We start from the raw sequence: 17857 nt of genomic DNA on the forward strand, positions 1-17857 counted from the left end.
AAGGAATATATATAACTAAAAATAAATATATCAACAAGTCATGCCTAAAATAAAATATTAATGTCAGTTTCATAGGAGTGCAATTTGAGATTCATCGGCAGGGACTGAACATAGTGGGAACACAATGTGTTTCATCGTATGTTTTTATACTGTTCCCGTCAATTGACTGGTTCTTCTCTTTTTTTTTTTTATAAATTTATTTATTTATTTATTTATGGCTGTGTTGGGTCTTCGTTTCTGTGAGAGGGCTTTCTCTAGTTGCGGCGAGCGGGGGCCACTCTTCATCGCGGTGCGCGGGCCTCTCACTATCGCGGCCTCTGTTGTTGCGGAGCACAGGCTCCAGACGCGCAGGCTCAGCAGTTGTGGCACGCAGGCCCAGCCACTCCGCGGCATGTAGGATCCCCCCAGACCAGGGCTCGAACCCGTGTCCCCTGCATTGGCAGGCAGATTCTCAACCACTGCGCCACAGGGAGGCCCTGGTTCTTTTCTTTATTACACTTGGACTGCCCCAAGGGTAAGGACCATGTATTGTCCTCCCTTTGTACAGAAAGCTCATTACATGTTGTTGACTGACATTTATTCTCTTTACTTTCTCCCTTCTCACACTTTCCCGATTTCCTCTTCATTGGCTTCAGAATCGAAACAGGATCTCTTTGATCCTCTCATTTAAATTTTGGGCCTCAGTGGGTGATTCATTTCTCAAATCACTCTTTTGCTTTGGGTCTTCCAGGGGAGGGCTCATGTTGGTTCTGTCGCATGAATGGAGAAATGAAGCAGGAAAAACCCCCTGCCCCCTGACGGCTGTCTCTCTTCTCTACCTTCTTAGCTGAGTGCTTCTAGAAAAGAAAAACAGGCCAGAAGGAGAAATTCTTCCCATTTTCATTTTTATTTGGGCAGGATCAAATAAAAGGCATAGCAAAGGAGGGGGGGCATAGCAATGGTTTTTCCTTCCTCTTTGGAGTTTGCTTCCAATTCTTCAGCTTGTTTGAAAGCTATTACACTTGTCTGTTCTCCCTTTGTAATAAACAACACTAGATTTTAAATGTGTGGGGCTGTGAGAGGGACCCCAGTTTCCTCTCCTCTGAAGCTGTTATGGGGAAGGTGAGGGAAGGAGAGAATCAGATGATGATTGGAAACAATTACACAACCATTCCATTTTGCTAATGCTTGAATCCAGGAGAATTTTCTCATTTAATTCTCTGAAACGAAGGGCCCCTCTGGTGGCCTTAAAATGCAAACAAGAGGCTTTTAGTGTGTGCTTTTCTCAGAAATGGAATGCTGGCTGCTCATATTGATCCAATACATTGCTGTTGGTTTTTGTTCTTTTTGGTATGTGTAAGTTTTGTGATGACAGGGATACAGGATTGTTCACGTGCAGCTTGAGGATTGCCAGTAAGTGGCATTATTATTCTAAGTTGCAAGCAGAAATGTACAAGGAAGTTCAGAGAACGCTTGCCTGAGCCTTCTTTTAGTCTCTCCACATACAAAAGGGAGCATGAAAATCTGAGGCATATATCCCAATCATTTCAGTTTATTCCCTCCTCTCGGAACTCAGTTCTCTGGAGTTTGGTATTTCAGACAAAGGACACTTGGTTTGAATGATGCATATAACAGCTTCTACTCCATCTTATTCCAGTACGCCTGGACCAAGGTGTTTCGTCAAGTGTACGTGTCAGCTACTGGAGTTTCGATGTGCTCTGCTTTTTCTTAGGTGTAGCATCAGATCCCCATGCGTCATTACACTTAATACAGGCACATCCAATTTTATTGCACTTCACAGATACCACTTTTGTTTTTTTTTTACAAATTGAAGGTTTATGGCAACCTTGTGTTGTCAGATGGCGATTAGCATTTTTTTTTTTTTTTTTACCAATAAAGCATTTAAAAATGAAGGTATGTATTTTTTTTAGACATAATGCTATTGCACACTTAATAGACTACAATATAGTGTAAACATAACTTTTATATGCACTGGGAAACCAAAAAAATTTATGCGACTTGTTTTATTGTGGTATTTCACTTTATTGTGGTGGTCTGAAACCGAACCTGCAATATCTCTGAGGTACGCCTATAACTACAACTGAATTTGTATGCTTTATTTGGATCCTCTTACGGGCATTTTAATCCTTGTTTTTGGAGGAAGAGAGGTAAAATGACGTATTTGACATCACGCATCCTGGCAGTAGTGAGTCGGGGATTCAGACCTAGGTCTCTGGACCCTCAATCCAGAGTTCTGCCCACTTCTCCATAACTGCCTTTGGGATCAGATGAAGCCAAGGATGGAAAGATGTTACAAGAACGGCTGCTCAGGGGAAGTGGTGAAGGTGAAACACACATGCAGTTCTCCTCCCGAACACCCTTCTTCCAGCCCCTGGCTACTGCCATCTGATTTCTTCAAGGACAGCACAGGATAATGAATAGTGAAATAACCCAACACTAAATAGGTTTGTGATTCTGAGAGTTGCCCTCAGTGTAGGCAGACAGGGCTCTCTCTCTCTGAAATCAGCAAAGACTCGTTCATTCATCTAACACTTGCTAGGATCGTACCGTGTGACAGACATTGTGCTATGAGCTGCAGGAGACATGACTTGATGGAGATTAGGTATCTCACCCCAGGCTCTCACTGTCTTCTGGGAAACAGGGAGTGAGAGGTTTGAAGGTCATGATTGCTATCTGCTAGCCAACTGCAGTGAGACGGGTAAGCTCAGGTTATTCAACCAATTGGAGTTGAATAAATGGTTGGTTGAATTTTAAAAAATGAAAGAAGTGAGTGACTAAACTGATGACTAAATCACCGAGTTGATGAATGTTCATTATTATTTAAATCTGTGATTCTAGGATTGCGATTTGTTGTTTGTTTTATTCCCCTGGTACTGTAACCGTCACTAAAACCTACAAAACAACCAACCATTAAACAAACCAAGCAGCCAGGGTCTTGGAATCCCTACTTAAGGCTAGCTTAAGGGAGCTAACAAATTCAAAGGGTGGCTGCCTTCAGTTTGCAGAATCTCAAAGTTGGGAATAATTGTTTGTACTCATGAGCCTGGGAGTGAGGTTGGAACAGTGCTGGCATTGGAGTCTACCTTGAAATCTTGCCTCTGTTGGAGTCACACTAGCTAACTGACCCTACCCTGGGCAAGCTGCTTAGAGATCCTATTTTCTCATCTGTAAAATGGGAACAATGCCATATACAGAACAGATTTTGGTAAGGGTTTAGTAGTTTCCCAACATGGTGCCCGGAACCCAGCAGGAGTTCAACATATGTTACCTAGCTCTCATACTTGGTATTCCACTCTCCCACTCCCTTGCATTCTCAATGGATTTCTAGACAAATGGTTTCTACCCTTTATTAAAATATGACTCCTACTGCTGAGAAAACCCTATTTGAATATGTGACCACAGATTAGCTCAGAAAGACTGGTTAAGTAAAGATTGAAATTCATGGAGCCAGGGAATCATGTGAGTCTCCAGAGGAGACAGGGGGTGGGGTGAAGGGATTAAAGGATCTGTGTAGCATGGTACAGAAGAGAGGCAGTGGGTCAAGGATGATATGCTCTGGAGGGGTGTGGGTGGTACTTACTGTTATAATAGGTATCCTAAGTGCTTATAAATGGATTTGAATTTCAGATGTCACTGAATTGGAATAAAATGGGGGCAAAGGATGTAAGTAAGACCCAACTCCTGCCAGTCAAAAAGCTACCTTGACTCATTTCTCCTCTTGCATGAATTTGAAATGGAGCGCATTGCTTTGATGAGAATCCTCCTTTAAAGACTGCCCGGATTATCCAGTGTAGAGGCCAGTTGGTTCAACCCCAAGCTTTTCATTTGCTTCTCCTTCCATTAGCCAGGGTTAGGAGATAGATGAGACAGTCTTCTAAGGCTGAGCTACACTCCTCTGGTGTGGCATCGTGACTGTAATCATTCTAAGAATTAGGGAACAAATCAAATTTTGGGTCACTACTCAGTTGGCCATATCTGCACCTTTATATTCCTAAAAGCACTTTCTATGGAGCTAGATTGTGGTTTAATGAGTGTGCTGGTTAGGGAGGAGGTTGGTCACAGTGGCAGTGTAAGTGATCTTGGAAAGTGCAAAGGGGTAACCGAAAGTGGAAGCACCTGTCAGGACACACTGATTATACCCTAAGAGCTTCCAGAAGGTGTGATAATGGGCCATCTCTGCAGCCACTTCATGCTATCAGAGAAATGTTGATGGGAGTCTTTTCATTACTTGCTAGTTGAGGCAATGAAATGGGCTTCATGATTAGATCCTAATTTGATAAGCCCTAAAATGAGTCTATTATTCTTTCCAACATTCAAAATGCATATGCTTACACATCTATATAGTACATTTAAACCCATCAGCAAGTTCGATTCTGCCTCTGAACCGTAACCCAGGTCTGTCCATTTTCCTTTGTCTCTCCTGCTACAAACTAATCAAGTTTTCATCTTCTTTCCCCTTCACTGTTATAGTAAGGAGGCAGGGTAGTTTAGTAGATGTGAAAATGGGCTCTGAGATCACATTTTCTATGTTTAAATCCCAGCTCTGCCACTTACTAGCTGTGTGATCTTAGGCAAGTTATTGAATCTCTCTTGAGTTTTAGTTTCCTTATCCATAAAATAGGTACAAGGATAAACTTCTTCAAAGAGAGACTTCCTGGTAGAGAGTAAGGGCTCAGTAACCATTAGACTTCTTTCTCCCCTCTATGAAAAGCCTCCTCAGTCTTCTCCTACCTTCCTCTCTAGGCCCACCCCCTACCCTCTATTAAAAATACAGAAATAAAACATGTTTATCTCCACCCAGTAATCAAACTCCTTACCATGGGCCACAGGGCCTGATGAGACCTGGCCCCAGCCAAACTCTCACATTATGCTTCCCATTTCCTATAATCTGGCCACACTTATTTCCACGTGATTCCTCCAACATGTTAAGCAGATTTCTACCCCAGGGCCTTCACATGCTGTTTCTTCTGCTTGGAATGGTCTTCCCTGAGATCTTTCTAGGCTGTTCCCTTCTCACCCTCAGGTCTCAGCTCAAGTTGTCCATCTCAGAAGCCTTCTTAACTGCCCCACATGGAACAGTCTTCCCTGCATCTCCAGACTGTCTTTCTCAGGTTACCCAGTTAATTGTCTTGCTGGCAGCTATTGGCATTTGTTGTAATAGCATCAACTCTCAGGGCTCTTCCCATGTCTCCTGTAATCATGATCATTTTTGTGTACAAGAGCTCCAGGAGGACTGTCTCTCCCAATAGCCAGCCCCTGCCTTCTCTGGCTGCCCTCAGGCAGCAGGGCCTGCTTCGTCTGGACACTGAGAGCACCTGAAGTGCCCGGGACCACCCATCCCCAAGGTCTAAATACTCCAGCTGCTTCACCCCTGTGGCCCACACTGTCCCCAGAGCTCCCCTTCTGTGAGACTTGCAGCCTACCTGGCCTCCTTCCCTTCATGGTCCCACTTCCCTACTCCCCTTCCAGTGTTTTCTGGAATACCTCCTTATTTAATACACCTTCACCCAAACCTCATCTCAGAGTTTGCTTCCGGAGAATCCAACCTAAGACAATTATTATCTCCTTAAATTGTTTCTGATATCCCGCTAGAAGAGGATATCCATGAGAATAGTGCCTGTTACAATAATTATGTCTATATATGCTTAAGGATGTAAATATATGCATATAGACTATCAGAGCTTACAAATTATAACCAGTGTGACATTTTTGGACATAAACATACTCACATCATTGTGTAAATTCTAAGAATTACACATCAGTCTACTCTTCCTGCCATCACTATGCTTCTGAATGGTAAACACTAACTTGTTACAGGGGTTCGCTTATAGATTTAGTGCAATATCATGCTTTATGTTAAATATAAAGGATATATGGCAAAAGCAATAGCTTGGTTTGGACTTTAAGTGGGTATCTAGTATAAAGTTCTGAACGTATGTTTCTTCTTTAGGATTTACTGCCTAATTATATTTTCACCCCTGTAAGATACCTGAAGAGAAAGTCTGCAGTTGCTGAGTCCTGAAATCTCTAAATAGGCTATGTTTGTTGAGCTGGGAAGACATATTTTGGCCCTCAAGGTTCATAAAGTGGAGATGTACGTCATGGCTGAGGCAGGCTGGAGGGGGAGTGAGGGGTGATTCTGACATTGTACTTAGGCATGTTTCTGGGAAGGTAAGGAGAGTGAATCACGAGGAGCTGCTGAAGAATGCGCGCGGGGTGGGGGGGAGGACAATGGTGGTAGGGTTGTAAAAGGCTTGTAACCTGATCTGGAGTACGAAGTTTGTGGGTAGTTACTGATTTCCCAGTGGGTGGAATTACGTTCCTTCATGAGACGCTGGCTGGAGGAAGGCGGTTGTGAGAACACACTGCTATCAGATTAGAGCTGTGTGTGGCGGTCCTCCTTCGTGGCTAGCTGATGGAACCAAGTGGCCTCTGACATCTGCAGATGCTCCCCCTACCAAACAGAAGGAAAGCAGCCGAGCAGAGCAGGGCTGGCCCTGCTCAGCTTTGCCTGGGGAGAATGTTGGGTTTCAATTAGGGGTCTTCCCTGCTTGCCAAAAGGCTGGGGGTGGGCAGTGTGGGAGAGCAGGGCAAGCCTTGGCCATCACAAGTTCCTCGCTCTCCTCCAGGAGGGTTGCGCTGAGCTGAATTCGCCTTTCAGTCAATAGGAACTTGACCAAAGCAGAACGAGTTTCACTTTAAAGCCTGTGAAAAATCGAACAGGATTGAAGAGTCCATTAACCCATGCTGGTGGTAACGTAAGGGGCTGGCTGTGAGTGGAGTGAAATTCCAAGCAAAGGCTGCCACAGGCAGGCTTAGAAATGGGGTAACCACACTGAGGACGTGACTGAGGCCCTGACACACACACCTTGTGTGTTTAACCTTTCTCCCCACAGTAAGAGAGGGATTCCCAAATGTTCTCAAGTGTCTCCATTCTGCTGGTGGAGCCAGGATGTACCTGGGATGGAAGATTAGCAAACATTTCCCTAGTGGGGCCATAAGGTGCCAGTCTCGTCTTCATATGTTTCACGAGTGATTCTTTTGGCTCTACCTCCCTTCACCTCAGCTTCAGGGAGGAGAGGCAATGCCTTCTTTCTATGGGCATTGCTTTGTATCCAGAGTCCTCTGCAGACCCTCCCTCAGTTCTGGGATGAGGTGCCTGCAGATTACTGTAGGACTGGTACTGAACTGGTACCTCTCAAAAAACCATGGGGGATGACGGTGTACACCAACTACTGGAGACGGTTTGGATTTAGAAAGTGGAGCAGTTACACCTTTTGTCCTCAACTTTGGACCTCAGCTTCATTTCTGGGATGTTAATGAGAATCTTACTGCTCTTCCTGTTACACAGATGATAGACATGTAATGTGAGAAATGGGAAGATGAAAGTCTAGTCTGGATGCTACAGGAGCACAGAACAGGGTCACCCAAGTCAGAGTTGGGGTGTCAGGAACATTGTCCTAGGGGATTTGGCAACTAAGGTAAGACCTAGGAGGCAAGGAGGAGTTAGTCAGGTGAAGATGGGTGGGATAAGTACATTCTGGGCAAAGAAAATAACATGCAAAAACTCAGAAGCAGGAGAGGAGAGGCTATCTTGGAGTGATGCAGGAGGTGGAGGGTGGAGAGGTAAGGAAGGGCCTGCCCACTAAGGGCCTTCAGCTATGCCAGAGCAGCGGTAAAACTCACCCCTGGGAGACTACTGAAGCACTTCAAGGAGGGAAGTCCCGTGGTCAGGTTTGAGTTTTGGGAAATTTCCTGCTGCTGAGATTGGAAGTGGGAGATCAGTTTGGGAAACTTGGAACAGAGGATGCAGGAAGTTGGCTTGGGGGTGAGATGGATTTGACTTCCTGATGGAGAAGATGTTGGGGATAGAGAGAGGGAGAAATCAAATCTGCTTGGCTGACTGTGTGCCTGGGGGTGTCTTCGCTCAGAGTGAGCAAAGAAGGAGCAGGTTTGTGGGGAAGACAGCAAGTTCAGATGTAGTTCTTAAAGAGTGTTTTCCTCTGGGGCTGCAGTTGTGGCTGTGATCACAGATATATTTGTGGCCTGATGCACCTCAAGGTGGTTTTCCAAAGTGGACAAAGGCTCCATTTTGATCTTTCCATGGAGCTGATACTGGGGAGAAGGAGGTGACGAAAAGGACCATCTTATTTGAAGTATCCCTGAGTCGTGAAATTATTGCAAAAGCATATCACACTTCAAGAGAGCTGTGAATTCAGGCAGTGGCATCTTCTGCCATAGGATAAAACTTTCTCTGAAAAGGAAGAATCCAGAGCCCAGAAACACTGCATTTTTCTCTCTGCAAGTCACTTTGACAAAAGAAAACTCCTTTCTATGAAAATACAGAGTTGAGTAGCTCTGCGGATTCCTAAGTGCCTGGTCTGAATTACAGTTTGGACTTGTCATCACCTGTTGGCCGATCTCCAGGCTTTGTGGGGCTCAGTTACCCAGGCTGTGTTTGCAGGTCTCTCACGCTCATTGCCTCTACCTATAAAGATTGATTTAAGGCTCTGCAATATCTATCTTTTAACCGTTTCTGTTTGTTTGCTTGACAATCAAGCCACAATTTAGAAATGCTGCTTCCTGAAGCTTTACAGACTAATGTAATTTCACAGCTCCAATTACAGATGAGAAAAATTATTTCACCTCAGAACAGAGGAGCCAGACGTTTCTGAGAAATCATGGTTAACGAGAAGACAAAGTACTTTCTGAAAAACAGGCTACGTTATTAATGGCTTCCTCAGCTCAAATCTTGCTGACTCTCAGCACGAAGAGCCCTCGTCTTATAGGGATGCTGGTTTTGATCATCTGTAAAGTCGGTGACTTTCAGATGGATAAACCACGGCTTCTGCTGAGGCCTGGTCTGTAGCTCCCACGACCTCAGTGGTCTGTAAACAATGCAGACATGTCCACTGCCTTTCCACCTAGCAAATACATCCTTCCTCCTGCCACTTCCTTTGGGCCTCTGTTTTATGGATCATAGAGTTTTGGATGGGGATTTAATAATCATTCCGTTTAACCCTTCATCTGATACTTTGAACACCTCTTCATTATCCCTGCCCAGAGACAGCTACCTACTGCTTAAATATTTCTAGGGATGGAGAACTCACTATTAGACTTTTCCATGAGAATCTACTAATTTAGCTCAATTTTAAGTAGAATGTAAAGTCTGGTGACTTCTCAAGGAGATCTTCATTAATATTTAAAATCTTCCAATGGGCCTTTTCCCTTGCACCCATGTCTTTGTAATAAGATCTGACTGAAGTATCTCAACTAGAATACCAACAGAATGAGCTTTTTAGGAAACACCTGACCTTTACTATTCTATAGCTCTGTTATATGTCCACTGACAGGTTGCCACTCCTAGGACGTAGAGACACCAGGGTTTTTCTTGTCTACTTAAGTCTGCCTCTTATCTCTGTTGACTCTGCTGCTGTGATGGGCACGCAACCCCTGGTTACATTCCCTCCCATCCCAGAATAGTGACTGGCACTTAGGGAGCCTTCAATAAATGTAGTAGACTGACTGACTACATGAATGAATGAGTTAATTAACTGCCTCAGTAGATTAACCCTTTGTCTACCTTTACAAACCTCCTTTCTGCAGGTCCTAGTGATCCCATTTACAGATGGAGAGGTTTTAAATGATTTTTAATCTTGGACACAAAAGCCTATTGTTCTAGGCTTTAAAGCATTGTCTTATTATGCTTTAAACTCAAGACCAACTTTCTTTAAGGTTTTATCAAATCTTTAGCTTCAACAGAGAACAAGAATGTTGTATCAGAGGCTGGGAGTCTAGGCGGGGTAGAACCCAGCACTTTTATTCTCATTTGCCATCTCCTGGACTACTGCAGTGGCATATACACTGGTCTCTGTCTGCTCTTTGGTCTTTTCTTCCTCCAGCTGCCCTACATGCTGCAATGACATGAATCACCTTAAAAAAACATCTTTTGAAGACTCCCTTTGCCCAGAGAACTATGGAAGAACAAGATTTTTGTTGTGTTTTAAATTTCCTTTATTAGAATCTTTTTTATTTTACTAGTAAAATTAACTCTTCAGAGAGGAAGACTTTACAGTTCTTACCCAACTTAAGTGAATGCACAGTTCTTATCTTCTGATGGGGTTTAATTATGACAACATCAGTGAAGGGAGTTAAGTTTCATGAAGTTGGTGAGGTCATTCATCTCCCAAAGACAAAGAGTTTACAACTTCAAATGAACTCACCTAGTTTTTCCTACAACAAGCATTCTTACACATACAGTTTCCTCTAACAAACAAAAAGTTTCAAAGTTACAAGTTAACATCTTTTAGAAGATAACTTTTAAAACAAACTTCTGCATGAACGTTGCAGGAAATTTCTTTACCCCTTTTAGTAAACAGACCTGGACAAAATTTCCACTTTATGGTGACAAGATATGGACTAAGTATAGATTTAACTTAAATGTTATGGTAACTGGTATGTAAACATTATCCAGTCTTTTTTCTTATCTCTCTAAACAAAGGGTAATGGCTAACTCAGCACCTTGTATTCTCAAAAGTCCTTAGGCCAACCATTTCTTGCGTCCAAAGTACCATTAACCTGTGGCCCATGATTCCATCTATAACATTAAGCAAAGCTGAATCAAAATTTTTGTTGCCTGTTATTTTCTGTTTCCATAGAACTATAATCTTACACCACCCATTGCATTTAAGAATTTTCCTTTTCAATGTTATCTCCTGTTATTCTGCTTCCAAGAGACTATTCTACTTACCCAGGTCCATGTACTCTATTTTTATTTTTATTAAAAATTTTTTTAATTTTATTTTTTTATTGAAGTATAGTTGAATTACAGTGTTGTGTTAATTTCTGCTGTACAGCAGAGTGACTCAGCTATACACATATATACATTCTGTTTTTAATATATTCTTTTCTATTATGGTGTATCACGGGATATTGAATATAGTTTCCTGTGCTGTAGAGTAGGACCTTGTTGTTTATCCATCCTATGTATAATTGTTTGCCTCTGCTAATCCCAAACTCCCATCCCATTCCTCCCCCAGCCCCCTCCCCCTTGGCAACCACAAGTCTGTTCTCCATGTCTGTGAGTCTGTTTCTGTTTCATAGTTAGGTTCATTTGTGCCATATTTTAGATTCCACATGTGGTATTTGTCTTTCTCTTTCTGACTTAACTTCACTTAGTATGATAATCTCTAGTTGCATCTATGTTGCTACAAATGGCATTATTTCATTCTTTTTTTTATGGCTGAGCAATATTCCACCGTTGTATACGTTTCCACATCTTGGTCCATGAACGCTAAATCGCTCTCTGTTCTCTAAATCCCCACTCTCCCGATGGCAATATTATTTACTCATCAGTGACCATCTCAAATGACACCTCTTCCATTCATTCCATCAAGATAGTAGCTACTGAGTAGCTACTATGATCCAGGTACTGTGTTGGGCACCTGAGATTTAGTCTGGCTGTCATGAAGCTTACACTTTGGTTGGATGAATGGACATTAATTATACTAATTAGAATTTAATTACAAACTGACATTAGTGCTCTGAGAGAGGGGACACAGTTCTATCAGAGCCTATAAAGTCTTCTATGAACCTTCCAACCATAGATCATTTCTCTCTTCTGAAGCCCTCATGGCATTTTATGACTCTACGAGTCTGAATTCTTTGGTTGTGAGCGACATAAACCTAGCCTGATAAATTTAACCAAAAATAAATGTATTTGGATGATAGGGAGCAATTCAAGAATCAGAGGAAAAGCTGGGGAACCAGTCTTCAGAGAGGGGAGATTCAGAATAGCCCTGGGAGAGGAAGCAGCAAGCCTCCCCAGGGCACTTCTGTGCAGACAGATGAGCTCCAAGAAAGATAATACCCTTTGTCTAGTGATGATGAACACAGGCTCTGCAGTCAGACTGGATCCACCACTTACTAGCTCTGTATACTTGGGCATGTCCCTCTGTTTCCTCATCAGCAAAATGGGAGAAATAACAGTATCTACCTCCTAGAGTCATTGGGAAGATTGAAGTAATCCATGCAAGAAACTTCAAACAGTGCCTGGCACAGTGTAAGCGCTCAATATGTTAGCAATGTCAGCAATAACTGTTATTAAAGTTCCCTCAAGGTTCAGATCAAGAGGTTATCCTAATTAGGGTCAGGTACCCAACCCGGTCCAGAGGAGGGCAGGGAGCCTTATGACAGTATCCCTAGGTTTATATCCCATAGCGGGGTGACTCACCAGGGTGAAACCAGGGTGCTGTGCCAGAGCAGGTATAGATGCTGGGCTGACAGAACAAGAGCTGATGTCTGATTCTTCCCACCGGTATCTTATTCTGTCTTCTGCCACTGCCCTTTGTTTTGTTGCTGATCACCTCTGTCGTATTTTAAGTATCTCGTGGGTGAGAACCATATATTATCTCTGTACTTCCAGAAATACAGTGCCTTCCACATCAAAGATGTTCAGCACCTACTTGTTGTATTGAACTAAAATAAAATTGGCATATATGATTCACATTTCAGCTGTAGAAGCATCTCGGTAGCGATGACTTGAAATTTGGGGGGATTTTTTTGATCTCTCAAGGTTTGCCATTTTTAATAGAAATATAGAAAGAATGCTGTGTAGGATTTCAGAACCTTCCAGGTATTTCCTGAGACAGCAAAGCCAAGAGAGTTACCCATCTTTGCAAAGGTTTTAATTTATTTAAAATGAAAGTCGTGGTGTACAAGGGTGCAAGTGGAAAGTTGTTCATTTTTGTACTGTTTATGCCAGTGAAAAATGTCCATCAATAGGGGTATGACTAAATGAACAAATAGGTCCATAATAGAGAATACTATAAAACCGCTATACATAATTAACGTTGATCCTTATATGTAACAGCATAGAAGGTACTCCAAAAAATATTGGTGAATGAAAACAATCAAGGTACAGAACAATATGTGCAGTATAGTCCCCTTTTATAAAAAGGCAACAAAACCAAAATGACACTGAATTTTTTTGTACTGACAACATACATATGTAAAACATATAAGAAGACCTTGAAAGATGATCATCACAGTGCGATATGTTTTACTTAAATGAAAAGCCAAATCAAAATGATACTACATATTTTATACTGGTATACAAACACACATACATACATTTTTATATGCATATACACATACATCTATATAGAATAGAGTAACTGGTTGGTTGCCTCTGGGGAGTAGGGGTTGTGGGAGGGGCCAGAATTGTGAATAATGTTCTAAGGAAATCTTACCCTAATTTTTAAAAAACTTTATTTATTTTATTTATTTATTTTTGGCTGCATTGGGTCTTCGTTGCTGTGTGTGAGCTTTTCTCTAGTGGCAGTGAGTGGGCGCTACTCTTCGTTGTGGTGCGCGGGCGTCTCATTGCGGTGGCCTCTCGTTGCGGAGCACGGGCTCTAGGCGTGCAGGCTTCAGCAGTTGTGGCACGTGGGCTCAGTAGTTGTAGCTCGCGGGCTCTAGAGCGCAGGCTCAGTAGCTGTGGCGCACGGGCTTAGTTGCTCCGCGGCATGTGGGATCTTCCCGGACCAGGGCTCGAACCCCGCGTCCCCTGCACTGGCAGGCGGATTCTTAACCACTGCGCCACCAGGGAAGTCCCTTAACCTAATTTTTAATATTTACATTTTTTACAAGAAGAATATATTCATGAATTATTTATTTAATGAAATGTTATCTAAAAAATGAAAGAAGCTAACAAACGAGGAAGCTCAGACGCCTCTGAACTGCCTTCATTCCAGAATGCCGGGACATTTTGCTTCCTGTCATCACCAAGGAACTGAAGGAGCTGCTGGAGCAGAAGGATGAGATGCAGCACCAGGTCCAGGAGAAGAAGTACTGTGTCGAATTACTCAACAGCATTTTGGAGGTCCTCAGCTGTCAGGATGCGGTGAGTCTTCGTGATGATGTAGACGTCCTGGACTCAGACTAGGGCTGAGTTAAGTTCTAAAATATTGATGCTGATGAATAGCAGTCGAAGTCTAAAGATAAAAGTCAGTGGCTTTCTCAATGGGCCTGCTTTTCCAGTGACTAATTCCCTGGCTGTGAAAGACGGCTTGGGGACTAGAGTTAAGCGTGTAGCATTTTGTCACCATAATTCTTGTTGGACAGGCTTTCTCAGGGTGTAGGTATGGACATATTGCAGACTTTTTAGATTGCCTGTCCATTTACTAAAGCCCTGGTTTCCAGGGATGAGGGTAGGAGAGTTTTCCTATGTCTACATAGCCAAGAAAACCCCACTTACCTGCTTTCTTGGCTGATTTTCCTTGGTTTTGTTTCTCCAGTTATCTCCTGCAGTGGTGAAACGGTTAAGACTCTTTCTGGATGAGCAGATTGCTCATGCCTAGACCCTTGAGATAGGTTGAGGTATTAGATGTTGATAGACAGATGGCTGTGGCAGTGAAGCCAATGTATATTGGTCGACATCATTCAGAGATTAGGTAGGAATGAGACTAAAAGGAAAGTCTCAGTGGGAGTAAGTAGAGGGCTTCCAAAGGGCAGAGTCTGCAGAAGATAATGAGGGAGATGGAGTGGTGATAATGGTAAAGACTGAGAGGCAGTGATTAAACACAGGACTAGAATTCTTGAGACTTGGAAGACAGAGATAAACATTCTTGATTTGACTCAGGTTCCTTTTGCAGCCTTACCTTGTCCTTGCATAATGTCCAGGAATATCTGTCCTTATGTGGGCTGGTTTCAGAGGACTGGGTAGACCCAAACAACCAATAAATCTTTTCTAAGTATTTGTGTGACCATTCTCTCCATCCCCTCTCTTCCCTAGAAAATCCTCAGAGAAGGGCTTTCTGGATGAACGGTGTCTATGATTGACTGTATTAGAAAACTCTGCAAAACAATATTTTTTTTCCTGCTCATATCCAATAGTCAACCATTATTATCAATTTCCCTGTATGTCTCTCTCCTGTCTTGTCCTTTCCACTCTTACCATCCTAATTAAGGTTTTCTTATCTCATTTCTAGGTAAATGAGATACATAGCTAGCTTCATTTGTTCATTCATTCATTCATTTGTACATATGATGTACCAAGTATGTGCCAGGCATTGGGTATACAAAGGCGTGTCTTTTTTCTTAAGAAAATACTTATAAACATATAAATAAGCAATTGCAATATAATATAATGACTAAAATCTAGATGCATACCAGGAGTACTGGAACTACAAAGACTGTGTGTGTGTGTGTGTGTGTGTGTGTGTGTGTGTGTAAGCATTTTTGTCAAGGAAACCTTCACAAGAGAAGTGAAGCTTCAGCTGGGTGTTCAAGAGTGAATAGTTAATGATCACAACTGCTACTTAATTTGCTGTTTTCTAGGCATTGTGCTAAATGCAATCCAAGCCTTCTTTCTACTCACCCTGGTCACTGCTAAGGATTATCATTACCATTTTATAGATGAAAACCTGAAATTCACAGACTTAAAAGTTCAAAGCCAAACAGCAAATAAATTGTAGGGTGAAAATCGAAACCCAGGTTGGTCCAACTCCAAAGTCTGCATAATCATAGGCATTGGGGATACAAAAGCATGGTGTCTTCCCTCTCATTTTTTCCTATCCTCATCCTTTTTTGGGGGAGAGGGAGTATAACGCCCCAAAGCTTGGATATCTGAAATTCACTCTGTGAGAATGTCATGATGATGTTGTTATTTTCATAAGCATGTTCACTAGCCAGCTATTGAACTGGTTCCAGTCTTTGTTATTCTATCTTTAAAAAAAATTTAAGGGAATGTTTGATCTTACTGTCACAGTGTAAAAACATGATGGTTGGCCTATTATTTCTCCAGAAACTTCCCAAAGAATGTTGCCTCTTCTTGTTGAAAAGAATTTATAATTTTTCTTACGTTTCAGTAGTGCTCACGTCCCTTTTCATGGGTAAAAAAATCCTAGATGCTTGGGACGACACTAGTGGACCCCGGTTTGAGGAACAGACTTATAATGTGTTCTGCCAATTTCCTGATTTGAGTAGAGGGATGGCCCCAGTACACAGTTCACTTGTGAAGCAGTGATGCTAGGCTCTGCCTGTCCCATGGGAGTGGCCCCCTAGAATTCTGTGCTGGCAGGTTGTCATCATTTTGCACATTGGGTGACACCAGACACTGGTGAGAAGAGGCTGCTCTCTCACATACCCTGAATACTTGGGACTTCAAAGCCAAGAAGTAAGTGGGAGGCTCTGGGCTCCCCTTGGTGGTTTGTGGCAGCTGGACTTGAGGCGTGTGGGTGGTGTGGTGTCACTCCTCACTGCCTCTGAGCGCACTGCTTTTATAGTGACTTCTGGACGTGGGGATTAGCCCGCCTCTTTCCCAGGATGACCAACTGTCTTTGCTGATGAGTTGTTAAATACTGTTATTACCGTTGGGTTTGGTACAGTGTTGGTACAGTGTGTGAGCCTCACATCTGACTTCTCCAGCTCATGAAGATGGAAATCTCTCCTCTTCTCAAAAGCTTTTTCTTTCACGAAGAAGATTCACTCAGTAACCACTATGACTTTGAGTTAAGCCAAAAATCAGAAGTTGCAAAGTATCTAATCTAAAATCTCTCTTATTCCAGTATATGGCAGCTCTCAACTCTGGCTACACATTACATCACCCGAGGAGCCTTTTTAAAAGTAGCTGTTGCAAAGTTCCAGTCCTAGTTATTGTGATGTAGTTGCCTGGGGTTGGCCAGGGCATTGCAATAACATGTTCACCAGGTGATGATAATAGGCAGCCAGGGTGGAGGACCACAGTTCTAGTGCAAAAGGTCTTAAACATGATAGTACATCCCAGTGACCTGGAGGAGCTGTGAAAACAGGTTTCCTTCCGATCATTAGGTTTGGAGGATGGGGCCTGATCATTTATTTATTTATTTATATTTTTAAAATTATTTATTTATTTGTTTAGGCTACACCGGGTCTTATCTGCGGCATGTGGGATCTTCGTTGCAGCATGTTTAGTTGCAGCATGTGGGCCTCTTAGTTGTGGCATGAGGACTCTTAGTTGCGGCATGCGTGTGGGACCTAGTTCCCCGACTAGAGATCTAACCCGGGCCCCCTGTATTGGGAGCGCAGAGTCTTACCCAGGGGACCACCAGGGAAGTCCCCTGATCATTTATTTTTCTAACAAGTTCCCAGATGATACGGATACTGCTGGTCCAGGGATACACTTTAAGAACCACTACTCTAATGTGACCTAATTTTTTTTTATCTTCAGTATTCACTGGAAATGGAAGAACAGTTGGGCTCATCCTCAGTTCTTTACCTTCTTAATTGAAGAGCCCTTTCCAGTCTATAAGACTTTGCATCTTCCAATATGGCATTTAATAAACCATAAAACGGCAAAGTCTTCAAACACATTCATTTGTACTCATCAATTCATTTTTATGCAGCAGTGGGGACATTGCCTGTGCAAAGATCTGACTTTGAAAATCCAAACCATCAGGTGTGCTGTTGGTTTCTTCAGGCACCAACTCTTCAAAACTGGAAATTTCGGAGAAAAAAGACTCCCAGGGTAAATGTCCTGGATTTTTCTTCTGGTTGTTTGGATCCACTCTGTTGATAACAACATAGCCATCTATTTTTTACTGACTTTTTCTTGGCACCATGGGATAGTCCATCTCTCCAGCCCAAGAATGGACTATACCTACCTGAACCATTGCCCAGGGGCAGAACCACATGCAGAAATTTAGCAATTACAATGCAGTATGCCAGGCTTCCTTCTGGGGGGCATTGTGTGTTTGGGGGTTGGGAAAGAATGCTTGTCTTCAATAGATTGTCATTGTTTGGGCAATTACAGCCCAGCACAGCAGGCCTGGCATGTAGAAGCTATGTTTTCCTGTTATTACCGTATTCATTGTAACCC

The 17857-nt window shown here is 42.6% G+C and overlaps 1 protein-coding gene across 1 annotated transcript in view; it reads left to right on the top strand.

Annotated features, from left to right (window-relative positions):
• Positions 1–17857, top strand: part of DOCK2 (dedicator of cytokinesis 2) — a 417766-nt gene that overhangs the window by 137765 nt on the left and 262144 nt on the right. The window contains exon 26 of the mRNA XM_068534609.1: positions 13755–13903. Coding sequence (XP_068390710.1) covers positions 13755–13903 — 149 coding nt within the window. The remainder of the gene's footprint in view (positions 1–13754; positions 13904–17857) is intronic.

Source organism: Eschrichtius robustus, chromosome 2, assembly GCF_028021215.1.
Source record: "Eschrichtius robustus isolate mEscRob2 chromosome 2, mEscRob2.pri, whole genome shotgun sequence".
NCBI classification, from domain to species: Eukaryota; Metazoa; Chordata; class Mammalia; order Artiodactyla; family Eschrichtiidae; genus Eschrichtius; species Eschrichtius robustus.